Source organism: Brachypodium distachyon, chromosome 5 (assembly GCF_000005505.3).
Source record: "Brachypodium distachyon strain Bd21 chromosome 5, Brachypodium_distachyon_v3.0, whole genome shotgun sequence".
In the NCBI taxonomy this organism is placed as follows: domain Eukaryota; kingdom Viridiplantae; phylum Streptophyta; class Magnoliopsida; order Poales; family Poaceae; genus Brachypodium; species Brachypodium distachyon.
In genome coordinates, this window is record NC_016135.3 from 24,968,800 (window position 1) to 24,989,453 (window position 20,654).

General features: G+C 46.4%; 3 protein-coding genes and 1 pseudogene across 6 annotated transcripts; 1 reads left to right on the top strand and 3 right to left on the bottom strand.

Moving 5' to 3' along the window:
* Nucleotides 1–292: 292 nt before the first annotated feature.
* On the top strand, nt 293–5,575 carry LOC100827436. Of its 4 annotated transcripts, none has more exons than XM_024456030.1 (7): nt 293–545; nt 1,833–2,872; nt 3,672–3,725; nt 3,813–3,872; nt 3,950–4,030; nt 4,266–4,342; nt 5,254–5,571. In XM_024456030.1, the coding sequence occupies exons 2-6, from the start codon at nt 1,888–1,890 to the stop codon at nt 4,328–4,330; spliced, it is 1,245 nt and encodes a 414-aa protein (XP_024311798.1). In that variant the 5' UTR covers nt 293–545; nt 1,833–1,887; the 3' UTR covers nt 4,331–4,342; nt 5,254–5,571. The 4 variants fall into 4 exon arrangements, with proteins under 4 accessions (XP_024311798.1, XP_024311799.1, XP_003580590.1 ...); XM_024456031.1 differs by having other exon boundaries at nt 3,813–3,857; XM_003580542.4 differs by lacking the exon at nt 4,266–4,342 and having other exon boundaries at nt 3,813–3,857; nt 5,254–5,575.
* LOC104581430 (BTB/POZ and MATH domain-containing protein 2) lies at nt 5,545–8,044 on the bottom strand. The gene has a single exon (XM_010228976.3). It carries the CDS (start codon nt 6,612–6,614, stop codon nt 5,565–5,567), a length of 1,050 nt encoding a protein of 349 aa, XP_010227278.1. The 5' UTR covers nt 6,615–8,044; the 3' UTR covers nt 5,545–5,564.
* A 2,016-nt stretch (nt 8,045–10,060) lies between these two features.
* LOC100834451 (BTB/POZ and MATH domain-containing protein 2) lies at nt 10,061–11,191 on the bottom strand. Its single transcript, XM_003579279.1, has one exon. It carries the CDS (start codon nt 11,189–11,191, stop codon nt 10,061–10,063), a length of 1,131 nt encoding a protein of 376 aa, XP_003579327.1.
* Nucleotides 11,192–17,421: 6,230 nt separating this feature from the next.
* On the bottom strand, nt 17,422–18,409 carry LOC104581432 (annotated as a pseudogene).
* Nucleotides 18,410–20,654: the final 2,245 nt, after the last annotated feature.

Consider the following 20,654-nt stretch of genomic DNA (forward strand, 5'->3'; position numbering starts at 1 on the left):
TTTTTTCTTTTTTGAGGTATTTTGTGCAATCTCGAACACGTGGTTTCTTTTAAATTATTTTTTTTACACAAAACTCACTACTAGTTTATTTTTAGCGTAACAAAACTCACGAGTAGCGAACAAACAACGATCGTTACATCACTTAGCGGGTCAGCCCACGTGCTTATTGGTCTGTATGGGCCGGCCCGCAATAGAAACGTCATCTTCGCGGGCCGTACAGCGGCAAGTGGACCAAGCAACGCCACCTGCGTCCCCCGCCTCCGTAGCCACTATTTGTATGGTTCGGCGAGGCGGAGCCTGCCGTTTTGCATCGCGTCGAGCCACATCGTCCGTTCCCTCGACCCCCCGCCATTCCGCCGAGAGAGGGCAGAACCCTAGCGCCTCTCGCTCCTCCGGCCGCCGACCTCCGCCGCTCCCGACCGTCCACCCACGCCTCATCCGCGGTGTCCCTCCCGTTGCCCCCTCCCCTTCCACGGGCACGATCGATCACATATCCTCCGGAAGAAACACGAGAGGCGACGCCGCGCGGAGGACATAATTTTGGGGTAAATCGCGTCCTCCATCCTTATAGATCTATGCCTGTGGCCTGACTATGTCTGATCTGTTCCTCGTTTGCTTTCACGGTTTTTTGGATCGGTTCATTGTATCTCAGCTTGGCTGATTTTTTTAACCCTTGTTTTAATCTATTATCTTGTCTGATGGATGATGATGTTTGGGCCATGCGATATGATAGGACGAGGTAGGACGATATTATGGATTGATTGGTAATTCAGGATAAAAGGGAAATTCTCTCCCTCATGTTTTAATATTGCTTCGATTGTTTAAGGTGTTAATACGTTGGATGGGATTTTGTTAAGATTCTGCAAATCTCAAGTCATTTAGCATTTCATGTCACATGCAGTATGTTGGAGCTCTGTGCATTAAGAATTTATGTTGTGTTAGTACATCAGTAATTTAAGAATTTAAGCCACTTGAATTGATTACTTGTTTGTAGCAGTAAAAGTTTTTTTTGCAAAAACTTTTAAAGCCAGGAAATTATTTATGTTTGTGTTACTTCTAATCTGCGATACATTCAATTATTGTCATAGAAAAAGGCTCTGCAAGTTTCTGGCAACATTAAATTTGACTGGCTTGTGTACTCTTGTACTGTGAAGATGCGGTTTACATCTTTGATTACAAACTGTGGCCATGTGTCTTCTGAAAACAGTACCATGATGACTGCCCCTTCAGTTCATGGCATATATGGTACTCAAACCGTTTGGGTATAGAAGGCCGCTCTCAAATAACGCTGTAACCAAGGCGGGTAGATCCACTGGGGCTGAATTTTTCAAACCAAAATCTGGCCAACAAACGTGTGCCACCAGAGTCTCGATCAGCGCATGCCTTGGCAATTAATTAGCCCTGTTCTGTTGGCCTCTTATTTTCTTAAATGCATCATGGGATTCCCACGTGCAGCGATTAATTAGCCCTGTCATTCTGTTGGCCTCCTCCTTCCTTAAATTAACTGTTCTGTTGGCGATTAATTAGCCCCGTCGCTTGCGATTCCAACATCCAGCAATCAGTTTTACTCCTGAGCCCGCGTACGGGGTGGTATCAGCGAGAGCGGTCTTGTATTTCTGAATCCTGATTTTTCTGACAGTGGCCCTTTATGCACAAATGGAGGGAGTACATGTCTGTCATCTAATTTTCTGCTGTGTCTTCTAGTTATTTCTTATCATGTTTTCCTGTCCTTCTAATTTTGAGGCCCTCATTGGCTCATCGCACTGGGTCACTTTGTGAGCTTAGCGGAGAAAAAACTGTTATTCTGATTTAATGTAAACTCTTATCAACAGGGTAGTCTCATCATTTTTGGGTGCAGCTGCAAAAAGTTGAAGGAAACTGATAGAAATGACATCAGAAGGGAATAAAGCGACTGCACCTAGTGATCAGCCTCCCATTGAGCAGTTGGTAAGCTCTGGTGCAAAGCGTAAGCGTGGCCGCCCAAGGAAATATGAGCATTCTACATATGAACAACCTCAGATGGCACATCCTGTTCGGAGCATGTCACCTGGTCGCAGGGTACTATATAACTATAATATGCACCATGGTGGGGTACATGCTAACCATACATCAGGTGGCAGTGTTGGCCCTAAAATGCATACAGTTTATGTGCTGCCTGCACCGAAAGCCCAAGGTGATAGGTCCAGTCGACCTAGAAATTCTGCTAATACAGTTAAGGTTCATGATAATCAAGCCACCAATTATAGTAGTGCTCATGTGGAAGGCAATTCAAGCACTGATGCTAATATTGGGAAGCGTTTTGTTGGCAAGATGGCCAATAAATGTCCTGGGTTTTCTCTTATTACGGTTAAAGTGAAGGACAATCAGGTGCTCCAAGGTTGGATCCCTGATGTAAACAACCTACGCCCTATAACACCGAGGGATGATCTTGTCCCTGAGCTCCCCATGCTTCGACCAAGTAGTGTTAAAAAGAAAAAAGCATCTGCAGTCCACAAGCAAGCTCCTCCTCCCTTGCCAGTTCACTTGGAGGATGTTACAATTGCAAGGCCTCTTCAGATGAGGAGACCTGTGGAGAAATCTATTGCTACGAACATCATCCCCACCACTCCAGGAGTTTACATTAGTCCTGGTGTTGTTGCAGCAGCACCTGTTTCAGTTCCATCCAGCTATGTGGAATCATGGCCTTTACCCAAGCAAGTCACGGGACCTATTAGGCCAGAACCATCAGCTACTGTGGTTCCAGTTAAATTCGCTCAACCTGTATCGATATCATGCAGGCAAGTGGCGAATGAAGATGTGCTTGTTGAAGGGAAATCTGTTACTGAGGCTACCAGCGATTCTGAATCTTCAAATGGAAGCGATGAGTCATCAGGTATGCTTTCTTGGATTATATACACTGCTGAGGTTCAGAACACCAGCCACATTGACCTGAAATCCTAAATGTATTTTCCCATGAAAGAATTAGAAACTTGTCAAACCTGTCTGTTGTGCATGGCTCTCGGGAAACTTCATGTATTATTTGATGTTACTATCTTATGCTCTCACTTTTGTAGATGAAGGGATCTCCAGGCTAATCTAAGTTTCATGCATTTAAAAATTGAAACAAATTTACCTCTGATATGGAAGAGGTTAACTCAAATAATGTGGGAATTTTTCTCCTTTTGGTTTAATAGGGGAAGGAAAATATTTAATGTTCAGGTAATGGGTGTTGTTAAGAAATCTTCTGGTAAGAATTAATTATTAACTCATTGACCTATTCTAAAGCTTATAAGGTAGGAAGCTCATTTATGTTAGTGGCTTTACCATGTCATTCCAAATTCTCCTATTCTTTGGATGGTTATCAAACATTATATGATCAGTGTACTGTTCTAGACTCACCAGAGTGCATTTCCTGTGGTTGATGAGAGAAAAGTAGTATTACTATGGACTCCTGGGGAGCCAAGAGTTGATGTGAAATGAAAGTCCTCGCTTTTCATCTCCCCCTCTATGCCTTAAAATCCATCATTACTTATATTAATTTATGTAGTTCATTATTCATATGCATGCATATCTATTTTTGTTTACGGTTTGCATATCTATTATCTGAAAATAAACTGCAGCAACGCATGGCTCGATTGCTAGTTTAGCTGGTAGGGTACAGTTTGTTACAGTTGGATTTTTTTTTTGGGCAGCCCAAATTCAGCGTGTTGATCCAGCTGCCATCAATGAGATCGATATTACATCAGGTATCAGCTCAGGTCTATATGTTTGTTATGCCCTTGATGAGTAAATGACTTATTGAAAAGAAATAACTAATGGTGGTATTTCTTTAGGTTCCAAAGTACAGTCAGATGCTTCTGATAACAATCAGCATATTTGTAAGGAATCATCTGGTAGCATGTGATTTTGTTGTTTATTTGGTCGTGCTGAACATTTATTCTGAGCCAGTTCTTTTGGTGTGAAAATTTAGATAACATGGAACAATCTGAGCAACCGCAGACAGAGACTAACATCCTGAAAGGAGTTGATGGCTCAAACCTAGGAGCCTCAGGTAAAAAACAACCTCCCTGATTAGTCTTTCTAATTATATACTACCTTGGATGACTTTTGAAAACTAGTTTTATGGAAAGTATTATGATAAATGAATTTGTGTAGATCAGTTCAAACTGAAATGAGTGACTGTGCTATTTTGGCTTCATAAACCTAAAATTTAGACTTAAATGCACTGGAATTCCTAAAAAATACTCTGGGGTTTCCAATTTAGTCCTAATAGTATGAAAATGCAGATTTGTTTCCTAGAAGCACAATAAATGAGTCACCGGAGATCCTAACCGCACCATATCTGCTCTGACATGCGCGCGTGGTAAGTTGACCACTGCCACATAGGCCATATTTTGCAAAACAACCCCTAAAAAGTCTCTTCTTCTAATTTCGTGGTCCCTCTACCCATTTCTCCACGCCGAGCTTGCTTGAGCTCCCCGTCTTCTGACCCCAAGGACCTCACCGTTGACTTGGTGGGCCTGGGGGTGTGCAACTGCTGGCGTCTCCTCCGCGCCACTTTCATCGTCTTCAGATGAGCTCTCCGTCGCCAATATCGACCTCAGCTACGACAATATGGGCAGAGGGACCACGAAGTTTGAAAAACATAATATTCAGTGGTGATTTTGCGAAATGTTGCACACGAGTAGGTGCTCAACCTGCCACACGTTCATGTTAGATAGGACCTCTAGTGACTCAGATTAATCTTTTAGGTCCCAATCTGCATTTTTGTTGTATTAGGACTAACTGTGCATTTAAGATGACCCCTAGTGCTCAACCTGCAACCCTGCAACCCCTATGGTGCATTTAACTCTAAATTTTATTAAGTAAGCCATCATTTTGTTGAAAGCAACTTCAACATCGGTTTTTCTGTCTCCCTGCAACCCCTATGGTGCATTTAACTCTAAATTTTAATGAGTGTCCATGCCACAGTTGCTACAGTTCTACATGCCGAATTGTTTGTTGTCTGCCATGCATAAATTATACCTGTCTCAGTAGTTTCTTTTATTAGGAAATTACACCAATGGAAGAGGTCTCAAATATACTCCCTCCGATCCTAAATTGTTGCCGAAATATTACATGTATCTAAACACTTTTTAAGAATAGATACATCCATATTTGGGCAAATTTGAGTCTCATAAACCCCTCGGTAGTTTACTCTGCTTGGAATATCGTAGGATCCAATTTCACCTCAAGGACCAACAAACTAATGAGACCTTGGAATTTGTATCCCAGATGATGCTCATTCTGTCAATGAGGAAGATGCAATGAAGGTTGACAGCAAATGAAAGCAGAGGTTGACAATGACGACATATAGATCCAGCTGGTTGGTGATAGCTTACACTCTAGAATATTTCTGGCGAGTTTACAAGAATCTCACAACCGAAAGTGGAGTCTTTTTGTGAATGGCCGAATGCTAGAGCAGACTAATATCATTCAATTTTACTACATTATTCCTTTTTCAAGTACTATGTGTCGACAGGTTCGACAGAGGTCGAAAACTGCAAAAAAAAGTTTTACATAGCAATGAGAAACAGGGAAAACTCCTATTTACATCCCCCCTCCAAATCCATTGGTTGGCATGTCATGAAGTGCGCTTTGAACCCGTCGGTCTCCAGGACGACGTCAAGGACATCCGGCAGCGTCATGAACATCAGGCATGCGTCCTTGAGCCTCTTACAGTGATGCCGCTTCGCCAACGCGAACGTGCTTACGATGTTGTCCACCTCGATTCTTTTGCTCAGCTCTTCCTCGCACATCAGCTTCAGCCTATCCAGTCCGTACCTATCGGCGGCGACCAGCAAATGCTGCACCGCGACTTCATCGTCGCCCGCGCACGGCGGCAGCGAGTCAGTGTAGATGTAGTGAAGCATCATCTGGAAGACGGCCGGCTCGACGCCGACGACCTTGACACGCCGCCTCACGCCCTTCTTCTCCTCCACCGCCGGGCCAAAGAGCTGAGCCCGGAAGACCGGCGACCGCGCCGCCAGGAGCGCCCTGTGAGCGCGGAACTTGCGTCCGCCCACACGGAACGTGACGTCGGCGCCGGTCCCCTCCGAGAGCACGCGCTCGAGCTGGCCGGGCAACTCCGTCGGCGGGCCGCCCGACACGGTCCGGACGGTGAGCACGCAGCGGATCGTGAACCCGTCGTCGTCGCCGCCGAGCTCCGAGAGCGATTTGAGCATGGATTTGCTGAGGAACAAGGGGTCGCCCCCGTTCATGTCGTCCGGAGCAAAGAAGAGCTCCCTCGCCTCGACGCTGGCCACCGGCCGTCCGTCTTTCGCCAGCACGCTCATCGCTGACCAGGCCCTGATCTTCTCCTTGGATTGGCCGAGGTAGCGCAGGTAGGTCACGGCCCTGCCGGCGCAGTCGTCGTGCCCGTCTCCGTCCGGGAAGAACCGGATGTCCCAGTCGTGTCCGCCGACGCTGAACGTCTCCGAGCCGACGGACTCGCCGGCGCCCATGCCGACGAGCCGCGTGCTGTAGCCGGCCACCTCGAGATCGAGCGTCGCGGTGACGTCCTCCGTGGTGTGTAACGACCTGCAGATCTGGGTTAGGTGACCCCCTGCTGCGGTCGAGCTGTTGTTAGCCGCCATGACCGGCAAAGGTAAGTAGGCGGCGATGGGTTAACTGTACGGCTTCACGGGTGTTGTTGGACTTTAAACTTGAACAGAGTTTGCACGAGAGGTAGACCGCGCGTCTTATTTAGGGAGAGGACTTGGTAGTCTCGGACTGGACCAAGAAAAGGTCGAGGACTCCGAGTCCTACAACTAGTAGGATATACACGGCGCATGAACGTACCTATCCAGTTCAAACAAGACAGAGAGCAGGAACGTACCGTGAACTTTTTTTTTGCGAGAAAGAAACGTACGTACCTTAAACTGCTAGAAACTGTCAGAATTTGTGACAGGATCTCGGTTCGCAACACTCGATGACTGGCAAATATTGGTAGAGATACAGTATTGTTCGAGAAGAACAAAATGAGGGAGGGATAGAGCCTGGCCAAAGCCGTAGTCGACGTAGCTGGCAGAGTGTTTTCTTTTCCTCTTTTGATGGAAAAGGGCGTGCATCGATCGATGCAGAGGCCGAAGAATGTCCTCTTTTTCGAAAGAAATAGATGATATTATACGTGGATCCAGCATATTTACAAGAACAAGCTAGCAAATGAGCAAATCTTCAAAAACATCGCCTGAGATAGCGGCCGCACAGCCGCAGCGTGAGAATACTCTAAATCGGAGCTGCAGAATAAGACACTGCCAGGCGCAGCCCTTCCCTGCAAGCAAAGGCTTCCGACTCAAACGCACCAGAGCAGCGGCTGAGAGTAAATGATACCGCCCATCTCATTTGTGCGGGATAGACCTTGAGAACGCATTCCATCGGAACAATCAGTCTGTAAATATCACATATAAACGAAGTATATTTTTCTATTTAAATAAATATTTAAACCGTTGTGTATTAATATAAAAACATCATTTGCTCAAAGGGAAAACTAAACAAAGCTACAAACATGTGACGCGGACGGTCCTGTATTCTACATAAATAGACATGTATATACCCACTATCGTCAGTATACAATTTCCTATATTTGATTTGGCATATTGTACGGATAATAGGGAAACTACATATCTATCCATTGGCATATTTCAGTGTGCCATCTCCTAGATATGATCTGGTATATGTATTTTAAAGTATTTTATCATGGTGTATCCTATAGATGTGATAATTCGGTGAATGTATATTTGAAGTCAATGACGTAGTGACGTATCCTATAGGTGTGCATTTAATGTATGCATTTGTTGTTTGATGTGGTGTCATATCTACACAGATATGCACGGAAATCTTCATTAAATGAGGCCGGCCATATATAAACCCGACCATAGCATAGGACTCCTATATTATACCAATCTAGATCTAGAATCGAAAGACAAAGCAGCAACCTAGCTTGCATAGTATAGCCATGGCAAAACTCATTTGCCTGTTCTTGGTTGTCCTTGCTATCGCAGTAACTGCGTGGGCTGGGCTGAGGTTGCGGTAAAGATCGAGAAGACATGATCCGGGAGTGTGCCAAGTACCATAAATTCCCAAAAGAGCCGAAGGAGGATCCGTCTGAGGCTTGCTGCGCCGTGTGGCAGAGGGCGGACATTCCGTGCCTATGCAAAGATGTTACCAAGGAGCTGGAGAAGGTTTATTGCATGAAAAAGGTCGCGTACGTCGCCAAGTTCTGCAAGATGCCTTTCCCGTCCGGCTACAAGTGCGGAAGTAAGTGGAATTAATTATTTTTGTTTATATATGTTTACTGACGCATTTCATATTATTATTATTTTAAAAGGAGGCCATACCTCTAGTATCTGCATCGATTGATGTATTTCATATGCATGTATGATCTCTTCTGACCAGTGGATGATACTTATTTTCTGTTTTGAATGGTCTTGCAGGCTACACCTTTCCTTTGGGGCAGTAAGACTCGTCGTATTTATGCGGAGGAGAAAGCGCCGGGTTTTAGTCTCTTGCTAGGCCCGCTGCAACTACCTCTAGAAATCTGTAATATGTGATCAAGTGCTGAGAAATGTTTATTTTGATCACTCTGTATGAGAATAATTGAGAATCAATAAATATCTTTGAAAAGAAGTTTCCCATAAGAGTGTGCTCTCTGCTCTCAACCTCCGGCATTGCTACTGTTTTCACCATAAAACGCTTACTAGACGCAGAGATGTTAACTACTGTTTTCGGTCAAATCTATGTACCAGGATTTGGTTCATTCTGATGTCCCGATTACCAACGACGGGTTATGGAAACTAAAGGTTCCTTTAAAAATTAAAATTTTCTTTTGGTTCTTGAGGCGGGCGGTCACATTAACTAAAGACAACCTGTTAAAGGAAAGTCGAAAATGTATTTTCTGTCATGAAGACGAGACTATTACGCACCTTTTCTTTGGTTTCGTGTCTCTCGCTTTGTGTGGTCAATGGTCCAAATAACTTCTAATCTTTTCCCCCCTCGTGATGTTACTCGTATGTTTGGGTTCTGGTTACGGGGGGTTAATCTAAGGTTGAGACCGTTTCTCATGGTTGGGGTGGTTGCTTTATGTTGGGCAATTTGGCTCCGCAGAAATGATATTGTTTTTAATCGAAAGAACTTAACCTCTCCAATGCAGGTCTTCTATTCGTCCACTCATTGACTCCGTACTTGGTCTACTCTCCTCAAACCAGTGGATCACCAACTGGCTTTGATGGCGTGCAACACTTTGGAGCAATTGGTCAGGGACTTTTTAACCCACAATGGGTGGCGGTCTAGTTTGCGAATTGAGCATGCATAGAGATGTTATTTTTCTATCGTTGTAATTTTTGAGTTTTGTTTCGTACTTGTGTGGCCGTGTGCGTTTCGACGCAGAGGCCGGGGGTATGATACTCTTTCGTTGTATCGCTTGATATAGCTTTGAGATCAATAAAAAGCTTCCATTTAAAAAAAAAACTACTCCCTTCGTCCCATAATATGAGGCACGCACGCATCCCTGGATTTTCAATTTGATTAATTAAATTTGTATGTTTCCTAACAAAAAGTACACCATTAAATTCGTTATCGAAAGAACTTTCTAATGATATAATCTTTTAATTATTTAATTTATATTTAGTTAACTAAATTGACGATCTAGTGATACATGCGTGTCTCATATTATGGGACGGAGGTAGTACATGAGTACATCATCTTATCTGGACGTATACCATACGATTCAAGTCCAACTATAGCATATACACATATTCGACACAATTACAACACTATGGTCAACATGGTCAATGGAGTTAGAAAATTATTTCTTAGCCTCCTAAGAAATTAAAAACCTATAGGTTTAATCTTTGCTTTTATTACATAGCAGAGATGCTGTTCGTTCTTGGAAATCTTAGACTTATCCTCTTGATTCCCCCTGATGTTTACCATTGTCAATCCGTGCAACAGCAGAGCACCAGCTTCTCCCGTCAGCATATTTACACGGGCACAAAATGTTACTCGCCTTTTTCCACCGCTAGCCTTATTCCCCTGGAGTATATTAATCTTGATATTTCGTACGGATCCTTTTGACTTTCGGGCTTTGACCAATTTCTTCTTCTCCACCGCTAGCCTTCTTCCCCTTGTCTCGCCCCTCCAAAGTCAGTGGCCGGCAAGTCGTCAAGAAGTGCTCCCTGAACCCTTCTGCCTCCAGGACGACGCCCAGCACCTCCGGCGACGACATAAACACCAGGCACGCGTCCTTGAGCAGTTTACAACGGTGCTGGTTCGCCAATGCCAGCGTGGTGGCCACGGTCTCCACGTCGATCTTCTCGCACAGCTCTTCCTCGCACATCAGCTTCAGCCTCTCCAGCCCGTACCTATCCGCCGCCACCAGCAAATGCTGCATCTCGGCAGCACTGTAGCCGCCTCCTCCTTCCTCGTCTCCGGCGCCGCACGGCGCCGGCAGAGAGTCCGTGTAGAGATAGTGAAGCATCATCCCGAAAATTCCCGGGTCCATGTCAACGACCTTGACGCGGGCCATGTCCTTCTCCGCCATGGCGCCGAAGAGCTGGGCCCGGAACACGGGTGACCGGGCCGCCAGGAGCGCCCTGTGGGCCGGGAACCGGCGGCGGCCCACGCGGAAGGTGACGTCTGCGCCGGCCCCTTCCCCGAGCATCCGCTCCAGGTGGCCCAGCAGCTCCAGCGGCGGGGAGTCCTTCCTGACGGTGAGCACGCAGCGGGCCGTGAAGCAGCCCGCGTCGGGCCGGCCAGGCAGGGGCCGCGACAGCGACTTGAGCTCGTACTTGCTAGCGAAGTCCGTGTGGCCCCAGATCTCGCTCCTGTCCGGGGAGAAGACGTGCTCCGTGGCGTCGAAGCTGGCGATGGGCGCGTCATCCGGACGGTCTTTCTCGAGTAAGCTTAGCTTGACCCGAGCTCTGACGTCCTTGGCTTCGCTGAGGTAGCAGAGGAAGCAGGCGGCCTTGCCGTGGCAATTGTTCTCCTTCCAGCCGTCCGGGTAGAAGCGGATCTCCCAGTCGTAGCCGCCGACGCGGAACGTCCTGGAGCAGACGAAGTTGCCGACGCCCATGCCACGGAGCTCCAGGTAGTTGGCCATCTCGAAGTCGAGCGTTGCCGTGATGCATCTCGTCGACGTCGTCTCCGGTTCCGGTGAGGTCGAGCTGCTAGCCATGGCGCGACGGGGTCGTTCAGGAGAGTCGAGAGAGTCGGTGTGTGAACTTAATTTGAACAGAATTTTACCCGCGCGTTGGCGATGTTAATCTGTAGAGAGGACGCGGGGCGAACAGATCCTATGTTTAAGTAGCCAAACACTCCTAGACCTGCACGGATTCGGAAGCCGGCTGTTTCTGTGTTTCATGGAGTTTTTTTTCTTTTTACCAAAGTTTCATGGAGTTCTTTGCTCCCTTCTTTTGGGCTTCTAGTACAGCTTCTGGTTCCAGGCAGCTAAAGCCTAAAAGAAGGAAAAATTTCTCAACAGCTGCTGGAGGAAGCCCACCCCAAATCACCTGTAAAAAGGGCTTTCACGAGAAACTGGTCTCGAGCAGTTTTTTTGGGCTTCTCGGCACACACGGCGAACCATATTTACAACAAAAATGCCACCGCCAAGTTTTTCCCCTCGCGAAACGTTTTTTCTAGACGAGCCTCACGAGCAAATCATCGCGCTCAACCCTAGCGGGATTGCCTCCCTGCCGCCGCCACTCATCCCCCACCCTGCCTTCCTCCTCCCCACCGGCGGCCCGCCTCCTCCCCATCCCCGGCCGCCCCGCCTCCTCCTCATCCCCGGCCCGCCTCCTCCCCATCCCCCACCCCGCCTTCCTCCTCCCTATCCCGCACAGGAGCTCCGGCTTCCCCATCTCCTCCGCAGGTCGTCGCCGGTAACAAGGTGAGCAATTTGCAATGAAGTAGCCCCTGTTTCTTGTGTGGTGTTTGCAAATATGTGTGATGTTTGCATGGTGTGGAGTGATGGATTTAGGGGTAAATAGGCACCTTTTCTTGTATGTGTGGTGTTTGCAAATATGTGTGATGTTTTCATGGTGTGGAGTGATGGATTTAGGGGTAAATAGACAGCTTTTCTTGTATGTGTGATGTTTGCATGCTGTGGGCATTTTAGGCAGCAAGGAATTACCCATTTTGATGTTCATGTCATGTGTATATCAGAGATGGAAAAAGGGAAACATGGCAAAGCTCAATGGGATGTTGTAGCACATAGGGTTTTCCTTGACGTGTGCATCGAAGAAGTGGAAGCTAATAACCGTCCAACTCAGTGTTTGAATGCCGTTGGGTATGCCAATTTGATATCCAAGTTCAAGGACCGCACGAAGAGAAACTATGACCGCAAACAAATGAAAAATAGGTGGGAGGCACTAAAAAAGGACTACAACACATGGAAACAATTGACCCAACGTGCATCTGGTTTAGGAAGAGATCCCAGCACCCATACCATCGCGGCCAGCGATGACTGGTGGGAAAGTGAGATAACGGTATTCTCTTTTTCATCTCATTTCCATTCCTTGTCATTTTACTTGTATGGTATGTCAAACTGATGTGCTGCTGTGATTTACTTGTGTTTTTTCAGAGATGTCCTGATGCAAGCAAGTTTAGAAATGCTCCACTTCAAGATGAGGAGAAGATGTCCATTATCTTTGATAAACATTGTGTGACAAATGAGCATGCTAGGGTGCCACCCCAATCAGCTCGTGTTGGACCATCTCAAGATGCAAATGTTGAGACGGTCGACGGTGATGAGGAAGATTCAGGCTGTGAGGGGGATGATTATGTCACTCCGGTTAGTGGGAAGGGGAAGGGTAAGCCGAAGAGAGCATGTCCATACTCACCTAGTCAAGCAACAAAGAAGGCAAAGGAAGAAAATCCTTCTGATGTTCAGCGTCTATTGAGCATTACGGAATCAAGGTCAAAGAGCAAGCACTCCGCAACATCTCAGGTGACAGTTAATCCCGCAAGACAGGAACTTAGAGATATGGTGGTGCAAGTGGTGAAAGATGGAGCTAGTGCCGGGAGTAACGAGCACTTTTATGCCACCCAACTATTCATGCAACAAGAATATCGTGATGCATTCACAACCTTTGAGAACGAATCTCCGCAAGTGAGGCTGTAATGGCTAAGGAGGACATGGGAGCATCACAATAAGAAGTAGGCTGCGTTTGGTTTGAACCAATTCAGAATTTGTAGTTTGCATTCGAACCTTATTTTTATTTACCATGGCTGCACCTGTGTGCCTGTGTGTGCTGCACCTGTGTGTGCAAGAGACTTATGTTTGCAAATTATTTATCCGCTGGACCTGTTTGTGCCATCAAATTATTAGTTGAACTTCTGTGTGTTAAATGATTCCTATGTGTGCTAATTATTTTTTTTGCATGTCTGTGCTGCACCTGTGTGTGATAATTGATGCATGTGCATGCTCCTTGCACCTGGGTGTGCTAATTTTTTTTTGCTGCACCTGTGTGTGCTACTTGTTACATGTGAGCACTTGTACCTTTTCTTTTTGTCTCACATTGTTTTTCTCTTATGTTCAACAGTCAGGGATGGATGAAGTTACAGATTCATCGGACAAAGAATTTGACATGGCTGCGGTTGCATTATTTTGTATCTTGCAGAATAAAAAGAGAATTCCATATGCACCGAGGAAGTTGCCATTCATGACAGGGATACAGTGGGTAGAGGAGCAGTTGAAGGTGCCAAAAAAATTCTATGACATGTTTAGGATGAGAAGGTCAGTGTTCCACCCGTTACATGATACCTTTGTTGAGAAATATGGTTTACGGTCGAGCTGTAACATGTCATCCAAAGAAGCATTAGCACTGTTTTTATGGACTTTGGGAGCACCTCAATCAAACATTCAAGCTGCAAATCGATTTGAACACAGTCCATCTACAATTAGTAACAAGTTTATGGAAGTTTTGATGTGTGTGGACCGAATGGCTGGTGATTACATTGCACCAATTGATCCTACTTTCACACATGTTCATGAAAAACTAAAAAAACCAAAATTTTGGCCTCATTTTAAGGATGCTATTGGAGCAATTGATGGAACACACATTCCTGTCATTGTTCCGGCTGAGCTGAAATTCATTCATACCAATAGAAAGGGTTATACAAGTCAAAATGTCCTGGCAATGTGTGACTTCGATATGAGATTCATTTTTGCTGTTCCTGGTTGGCCTGGATCTGTCCATGACACTCGTGTATGGAGTGATGCTAGGGCGGAATATGATACTTTCCCACACCCTCCACAAGGTAAATCCATTGTATACGCATTGTTACAACTATTCCAAATAATTTTATTATTGTTCCAATATTCACTTTTATCTCAAATTATAGGAAAATATTATCTTGTCGATTCCGGATATCCAAACAGAGTTGGGTACTTAGCTCCATACAAAGGGCAACGGTACCATGTACTCGAATTTGAAAATGCTCCTCCTGTTGGGATGCAAGAGATGTTCAACCATTGCCATTCATCTCTACGCAATGTCATTGAACGAGCATTTGGTGTACTCAAGAGGAAGTGGCCAATTCTACAAGGCATACCAGCCTATCCAGTGTTGAAGCAGAAGATGATAGTTAGCGCATGCATGTGTTTGCATAACTACATTCGTGACAGTAAGCTGCGTGATGAGCATTTTGATAGATTTGAGAGGGGGGCCTATGTGCATGAGGATGGGCCGACATGCGTCGATGCTTTAGTTGGAACCGATGATGGCACCATGAGTGCGATACGTGATGGTACTGCAGCGATTTTGGTAGATTGAATGATGCTACTTAAGTACTCTTTTTGTGTAGGATAAGACATTTGAGACCTTTCCTTTTGTTAGACTTGTAATATGTACTATTTTATTATGTTTAACTTTTATTTTAACTATCATTTATGTGGTAAAACAGTCTACTATACCCATATTAACAACCAAACAAGTCACAATTCAGTTTCAGGGGCAACATGGTCCTTTCACACATACATCAGACAACAAGCTGCATTTTCAGAAGCTGAAAAGAAAGAAATAGGATAGTTTCTTAGGGCTTTCCGTGATAGCTGTTTCTCCCAAAAATTAAGCTGAAGCTGGTTTCTGAAAAAGCTCCAGCCGAAAGAAGTGAGCCCTTGCCGGCAGGCCTGATACGTTTTGCAGGCTTGAGCCGTTCTATCGGGCAAGGGAACTGAAAGCACGAAATCCCTTTGGCAGCGGTGACAGGCCGGGTGGTGGGGGCGGGACGGCCGCCCAGGACCCATGAAAATAGAGGGGCCCCAAGTGGCCAGGCATATACATGCATGTGTATGTGTAGTAGGCTCAAGTAGGCCTGGACGGCTGTACCGTGGGAAGGGCCACAGGGGGCTTGGCCCGCTGGCCCATGGACGAGCCGGATCGGTAGCGGGAGACGGACGCGATGGATCAAACCGTGGTAATATGAATCGGTAATCGGGACGGAACGGGAGGCTGGTGTATTTCAAAGTGCAGTACGTGGTAATGGTGTATCCAATAGATAATACTTCCTCCGAAAGTTATTACTTGTCTTAAATTTGTCCAAATACGGATGTATCTATGTGTAAAAAACGTCTAGATACAATTAATATTTCGACAAGTAATTCTAGCCGGAGAGAGTATAACAATTTCGGTGTATGTATTTCTGAAATCCAGTGACGTAATGGCATATCCTGTAGATGTGCATTTATTCGGCGTGGTGTCATATCTATACAGATGTGCATGGAAATCTTTTCAGATATGCACATGATGTACATATAATTTCTTTAAATGAGGCCAGCTATATATAACCCATAGCTCATGGCTCATGTATCATACCAATCGATCTAGATCTAGAATCGAAGAGAAAGCAGCAAACTAGCTTACATAGTAGATAAAAACATAGCCATGGCTAAACTCATGTCAAGATGGCAATGGGTACCCATTATCCGTTTACCCGACGGGTAAACACCCATTAGGGTACGGATATGGGCCAAAATTTTACTTATGGGTATGTAAATGGGAAAAATGTTGTACCCGACAGGTATGATGGGTACGGGTATGGGGAGGTGATACCCATACCCTTGTACCCGTGTACCGTGTACCCGTGTACCCGTGTACCCGTGTACCCGTGCTGACAAATGGGTCCTCTGGAGTCTCTAAACATTGCCGATGCTTGTTTTTTTTCTAGAGAATCGATGGTGATGGTAACTGAGTCTCGTTGGACGCAATATTTGATGGGTCGTCTCGGTCTGTTGGCCCAATCACGAACCCTAACCTACTCTTCTAGCCTTCTCTCGATCTCTCCTCTCAGTTTTGACTCTCCCCGTTCCCGTTCCCGGAGGCCACACCCAGGCAGCGGCGGATCCAGTGGCGCTGTTTTTAGCATATATGTTGTTGTTGTTTATGTTGTTGTTTTTAGCAAATATGATATTGTTTATGAAAAATATAATGTTATTCATAACTATGTGATCAAAAAATTATACGGGTATTTTTACCCGCGGGTACCCGTCTACCCTGACGGGTCACGGATATGGGCAAAAGTTGTACCCGGTCACGGGTAACGGGTCAGCTCATAGACGACGGGTACGGGTATGGGGAGCCAATACCCGTGCCCATACCCTGCGGGTGCCATCTAGAAACTCATGTGTGTGTTCTTAGTTGTCCTTGCTATCGCAGTAACCGTGCGGGCTGAGGGCTGCGACAATGATCGACAAGACATGATCCGGGAGTGTGCCAAGTACCAAAAATTCCCCAAGGAACCAAAGAAGGATCCGTCCAAGGCATGTTGTGCTGTGTGGCAGAAGGCGGACTTCCCATGCCTATGCAAGGATGTTACCAAGGAGTTGGAGAAGGTCGCGTATGTTGCCAAATTCTGCAAGTGGCCTTTCCCATCCGGCTACAAGTGCGGAAGTAAATAAGAATTATTATGTATACTGTGCTGATGCATTTCATACATGCACGTATGTTGTCTTCTAACATGTGCTTGATACTTATTTTCTGTTTTGAATGTTCTTGCAGGCTACACCTTTCCTTTGGGGCAGTAAGACTCGTATTTCTGCCTTCGTAGAAGGAGAAGAAGCGTTGGGTTTTAGTTTCCTGCTAGGCCTTGCTGCAACTACCTCTAGAAATCTGTAACCCGTGATCTTGTGTTGAGAATGTTTATTTTCATCACCCTGTACGAGAATAATTGAAAATCAATAAATATCTTTGAAAACAGAATTTCTTGAAAGAGTGCGCTTCCCTGCCCCAGACCTCCAGGATTGCTACTGCTTTCACCATAAACAGGTAACTCCTCACCGGTAGTCGATCGGTAACTTGTCATGAGGTGATTTCACCCCCTCGGTCGTTGTGATTTTTAGTTCGAGTACTAATTGGCTCGGTAGAAGGTATAGTAACATCGATAAATTAGAGAAAACTAGCATCGATATTATGTGGAGATCCTTTTGGATTTCCCGCTGGGATCAATTTCTTCCTGCTGATCTTGACGGCTCCGTTTCGTTACCCCACCCTCCAAAGCCAGCGGCCTGCAATTACTCGACACGAAGTTGTCCTTGAACTCGTCGCTCTCCAGGACATCGCCCAAGACATCCGGCGACGACGCCATGAAATCCACGCAGGCACGCTTGAGCCGCCTGCAGCCGTACTTGTCCGCCAGCGTCCACGTCGATCCTCTTGCACAGCTCCTCCTCGCACATCCGCTTCAGCCGCTCCATCCCGTACCTGTCCGCGGCCACCAGCAAGTGCTGCATCGCCGCTGCGCCGTATCCGCCGCCGCCTTCTTCCTCGTCGCGCCGCGGCAGCGAGTCCGTGTTGACGTAGTGGAGCATCATCTGGAACACGGCCGGGTCCTTCTCGGCCATGGGCCCGAAGAACTGGGCCTGGAACACGGGCGACCGGGCCGGCAGGAGGGCCCGGTGCGCGCGGAGCTCGTGGCCGCTTCCGGCAAAGAAGAAGGTGACGTCGGCGCCCGTGCCGTCCCAGAGCATGCACTCGAGGTCCACGGGCAGCTCCAGCGGCGGGGACTCGCTGCTGCACTTGACCACGGTCAGCGCGCAGCGCACCGTGAAGCAGCCGTAGCCGCCGCCGAGCTCCGACAGCGCTCTCACCGGGCGGCCATGGCTCCCGTGAGGCATCTCCAAGTAGAGGGGAAGCTTGCAGTGTCCCCCCGGGAAGAAGACTTTCTCCTTGGGGCCGTACCCCGCGACTTGCTGTGATTCCTGGCCTTTCGAGACTACTTTCGTCCCGCGGCGCACGGCCAGCGTGACCTCGGCGCGCACGGAGCTGGCCTGGCTGAGGTAGTAGACGGTTAGCGGCTCGTCGTCGTGGCCGCTCGGTCCTTGTGGGTAGAACCTGACTTGCCAGTCGTAGCCGCCGGCGCCGAAGACGCGCGACCGGAGGGACTCGCCGGTGCCCATGTTGTTGGTTGCGTTGCTGGTCACCTCGAAAGTGATTGTTGCCCGTGACGCTCTCCGTCATGTGCCTCGACGACGTGATCTCGACTTGGCACTCGTCGTCGCCGTCGTCCCTTGACGAGGCCGTCGAGCTGCTGCTTATAGCCATGGCCGCTGCACCGCAGAAGGTAGGTACGTAGGATCGAGATCGAATTGAACAAAGGGTTTGGGAGGTGCTCGATCTTAACCTAACACGTCGATCGTATATGATGCGTGTCTTGTATGTATATTTAATTAGGGTGAGGACTTGGACAGGAGGAAAGGAAACCAAGAAGTAATCAAGGACTCTCCGTCCGACTCCAACCTTGTATATACTTTTACGTCAGAGTTTTACAGGTCTGATTTGCAAATTAAATGGCCGGGATTTTGCTTGTTACCGCGGTTATAGAAATCCCTATATCCTCGGGAGAAAAACGAAATCCGGTAGTACCTTTTTTCTTTACCAGAAATCCGGTACCTAAAATAAAGAGAAAAATCTATTTTCAACCCTGAACCCATAGACAAAATCTGAATCAGACCTTAACTTTTGAATCCTTGAATTTCAGACCCTGACCTTACTGATCCCGGTCAATTAAGCCCCTTAATCTCGAAAATGATGTTTGGCGGACTGGTTTTGTTGACGTAACACCGGGATTGCTGGCTAAGACTAGAGGAAGGACCCAAATGATACTCTGGTATCTCTTATTTTTTTAGTTTTGATATTTTTAACTATGTTTAGGAAATAACTAACAAGAATAAACATTACTAATTTTCTTAGAGCGTCTTTTGATATATTTTTAACTATGTTGGCTAAGGTCTTCTGATATATTTTCTTAGGTGGGGCGACGGCTTGGCTTGCCGCTCGCCGGAACCGGCACTCCCTGCACGTATGCTCCGCAACTGTTGCCCAGGTCGCTGCTCGTCAGGTCGGGAGGGCTCGCTTCGAGAGAAGAATGCCGATGTACTCACCAGATGCCTGGTAGTTTTTTTTTAAAAAAAATATGGGTAATTTTTTCGGCTAATTTTTCCAGGTATAACCGTATAACAATAAGTAGCCGGGACCCACATACAATGCTCACTCACCAGATCCTAAGACACATCATTATCCCGATCTAGCCAAACAGGGAATTTCGGGCTAAGGTTTAAATTGACCGGGATTAGATAGGTCAGGGGCTTTTAATGTTTGATTCAGACAAATTTTACAAGTTCAATGTTCAAAATGGATTTTTCTCTAAAATAAATCGAAATCTCCGCGGGAACACAGCCTAAGTTGTTCCTGCGCGGGCCATGCGAACGCGAGAAAGGGCGCCGGTGGGCTGAGCCAACAAAGACCGAGCAAACACATCCCACGTTGTTTTGTTTTGTTTTGTTTTTAAAGACCAATGTAGCACAACATATTTCAGCTCTTAGTTATAGGAGTTACTTTCTTGTCACCTCCAGACGTGCTTTTCAGCTTCACGTGAAAACGTGAGAAGTATTTTTTAGAGAGCTAGAAGCACCAAAATCTGAAACAGAAAACCAAACAAACAGGACCTAAAGAACCCACGGATTGCCTTCTGCATTATCATTTTTTGAAAAAAGGGATTTTCTCCCCGACTTCTATTAATAGAAACCAGCTTGTTCTACCAGATTCTGGTCTTCTTACAGGTTCACATCAAAACATTTCCAACCACCAAAAGCAAGAAGCTAAAACTACACACTCCGAGTGTATGGATTTAGTTCGAACGCCTCGAGCACCAGCACTCCAGAAGATCCACCAGGTTCAGCAATTTTCCTCTCCGCAGCAGTTTTACTGAGCAATTCTCCTCTGAAACGGATTCCAACCTCGCGCCGCCTCAAAGACCTCCCAAGCAATCTGTTCAATTAGTCTTGTGCGGCTGTGCCCCATTGAAGCAGGCTTGGCCTTCCCTCCTTTTTCTGAAGAATTGACCACAAGTTAAGCCGATGACAAAGAAGTTTGATAACTCCAAAGGGAGAAGTTAGTTTAACATTTCTGAAGCAAGCATTGTTTTTAATATTTCAAATCGTCTAAAACAACCAGCAACCCCAACCATGATCAGTTTCCTCAATCTCCCAGCGCAAGCCGGAATCCACAGTTCCCATAAGAAACGGCAAGGGCGGCAAATTAAAGGCACATGTGACAATATTCCATAAGAAACGGGCCAAAGGGCACTGAACAAACAAATGGTCTATCGTTTCCTCCAGCCCACAAAATTGACAGCAAGTGTCC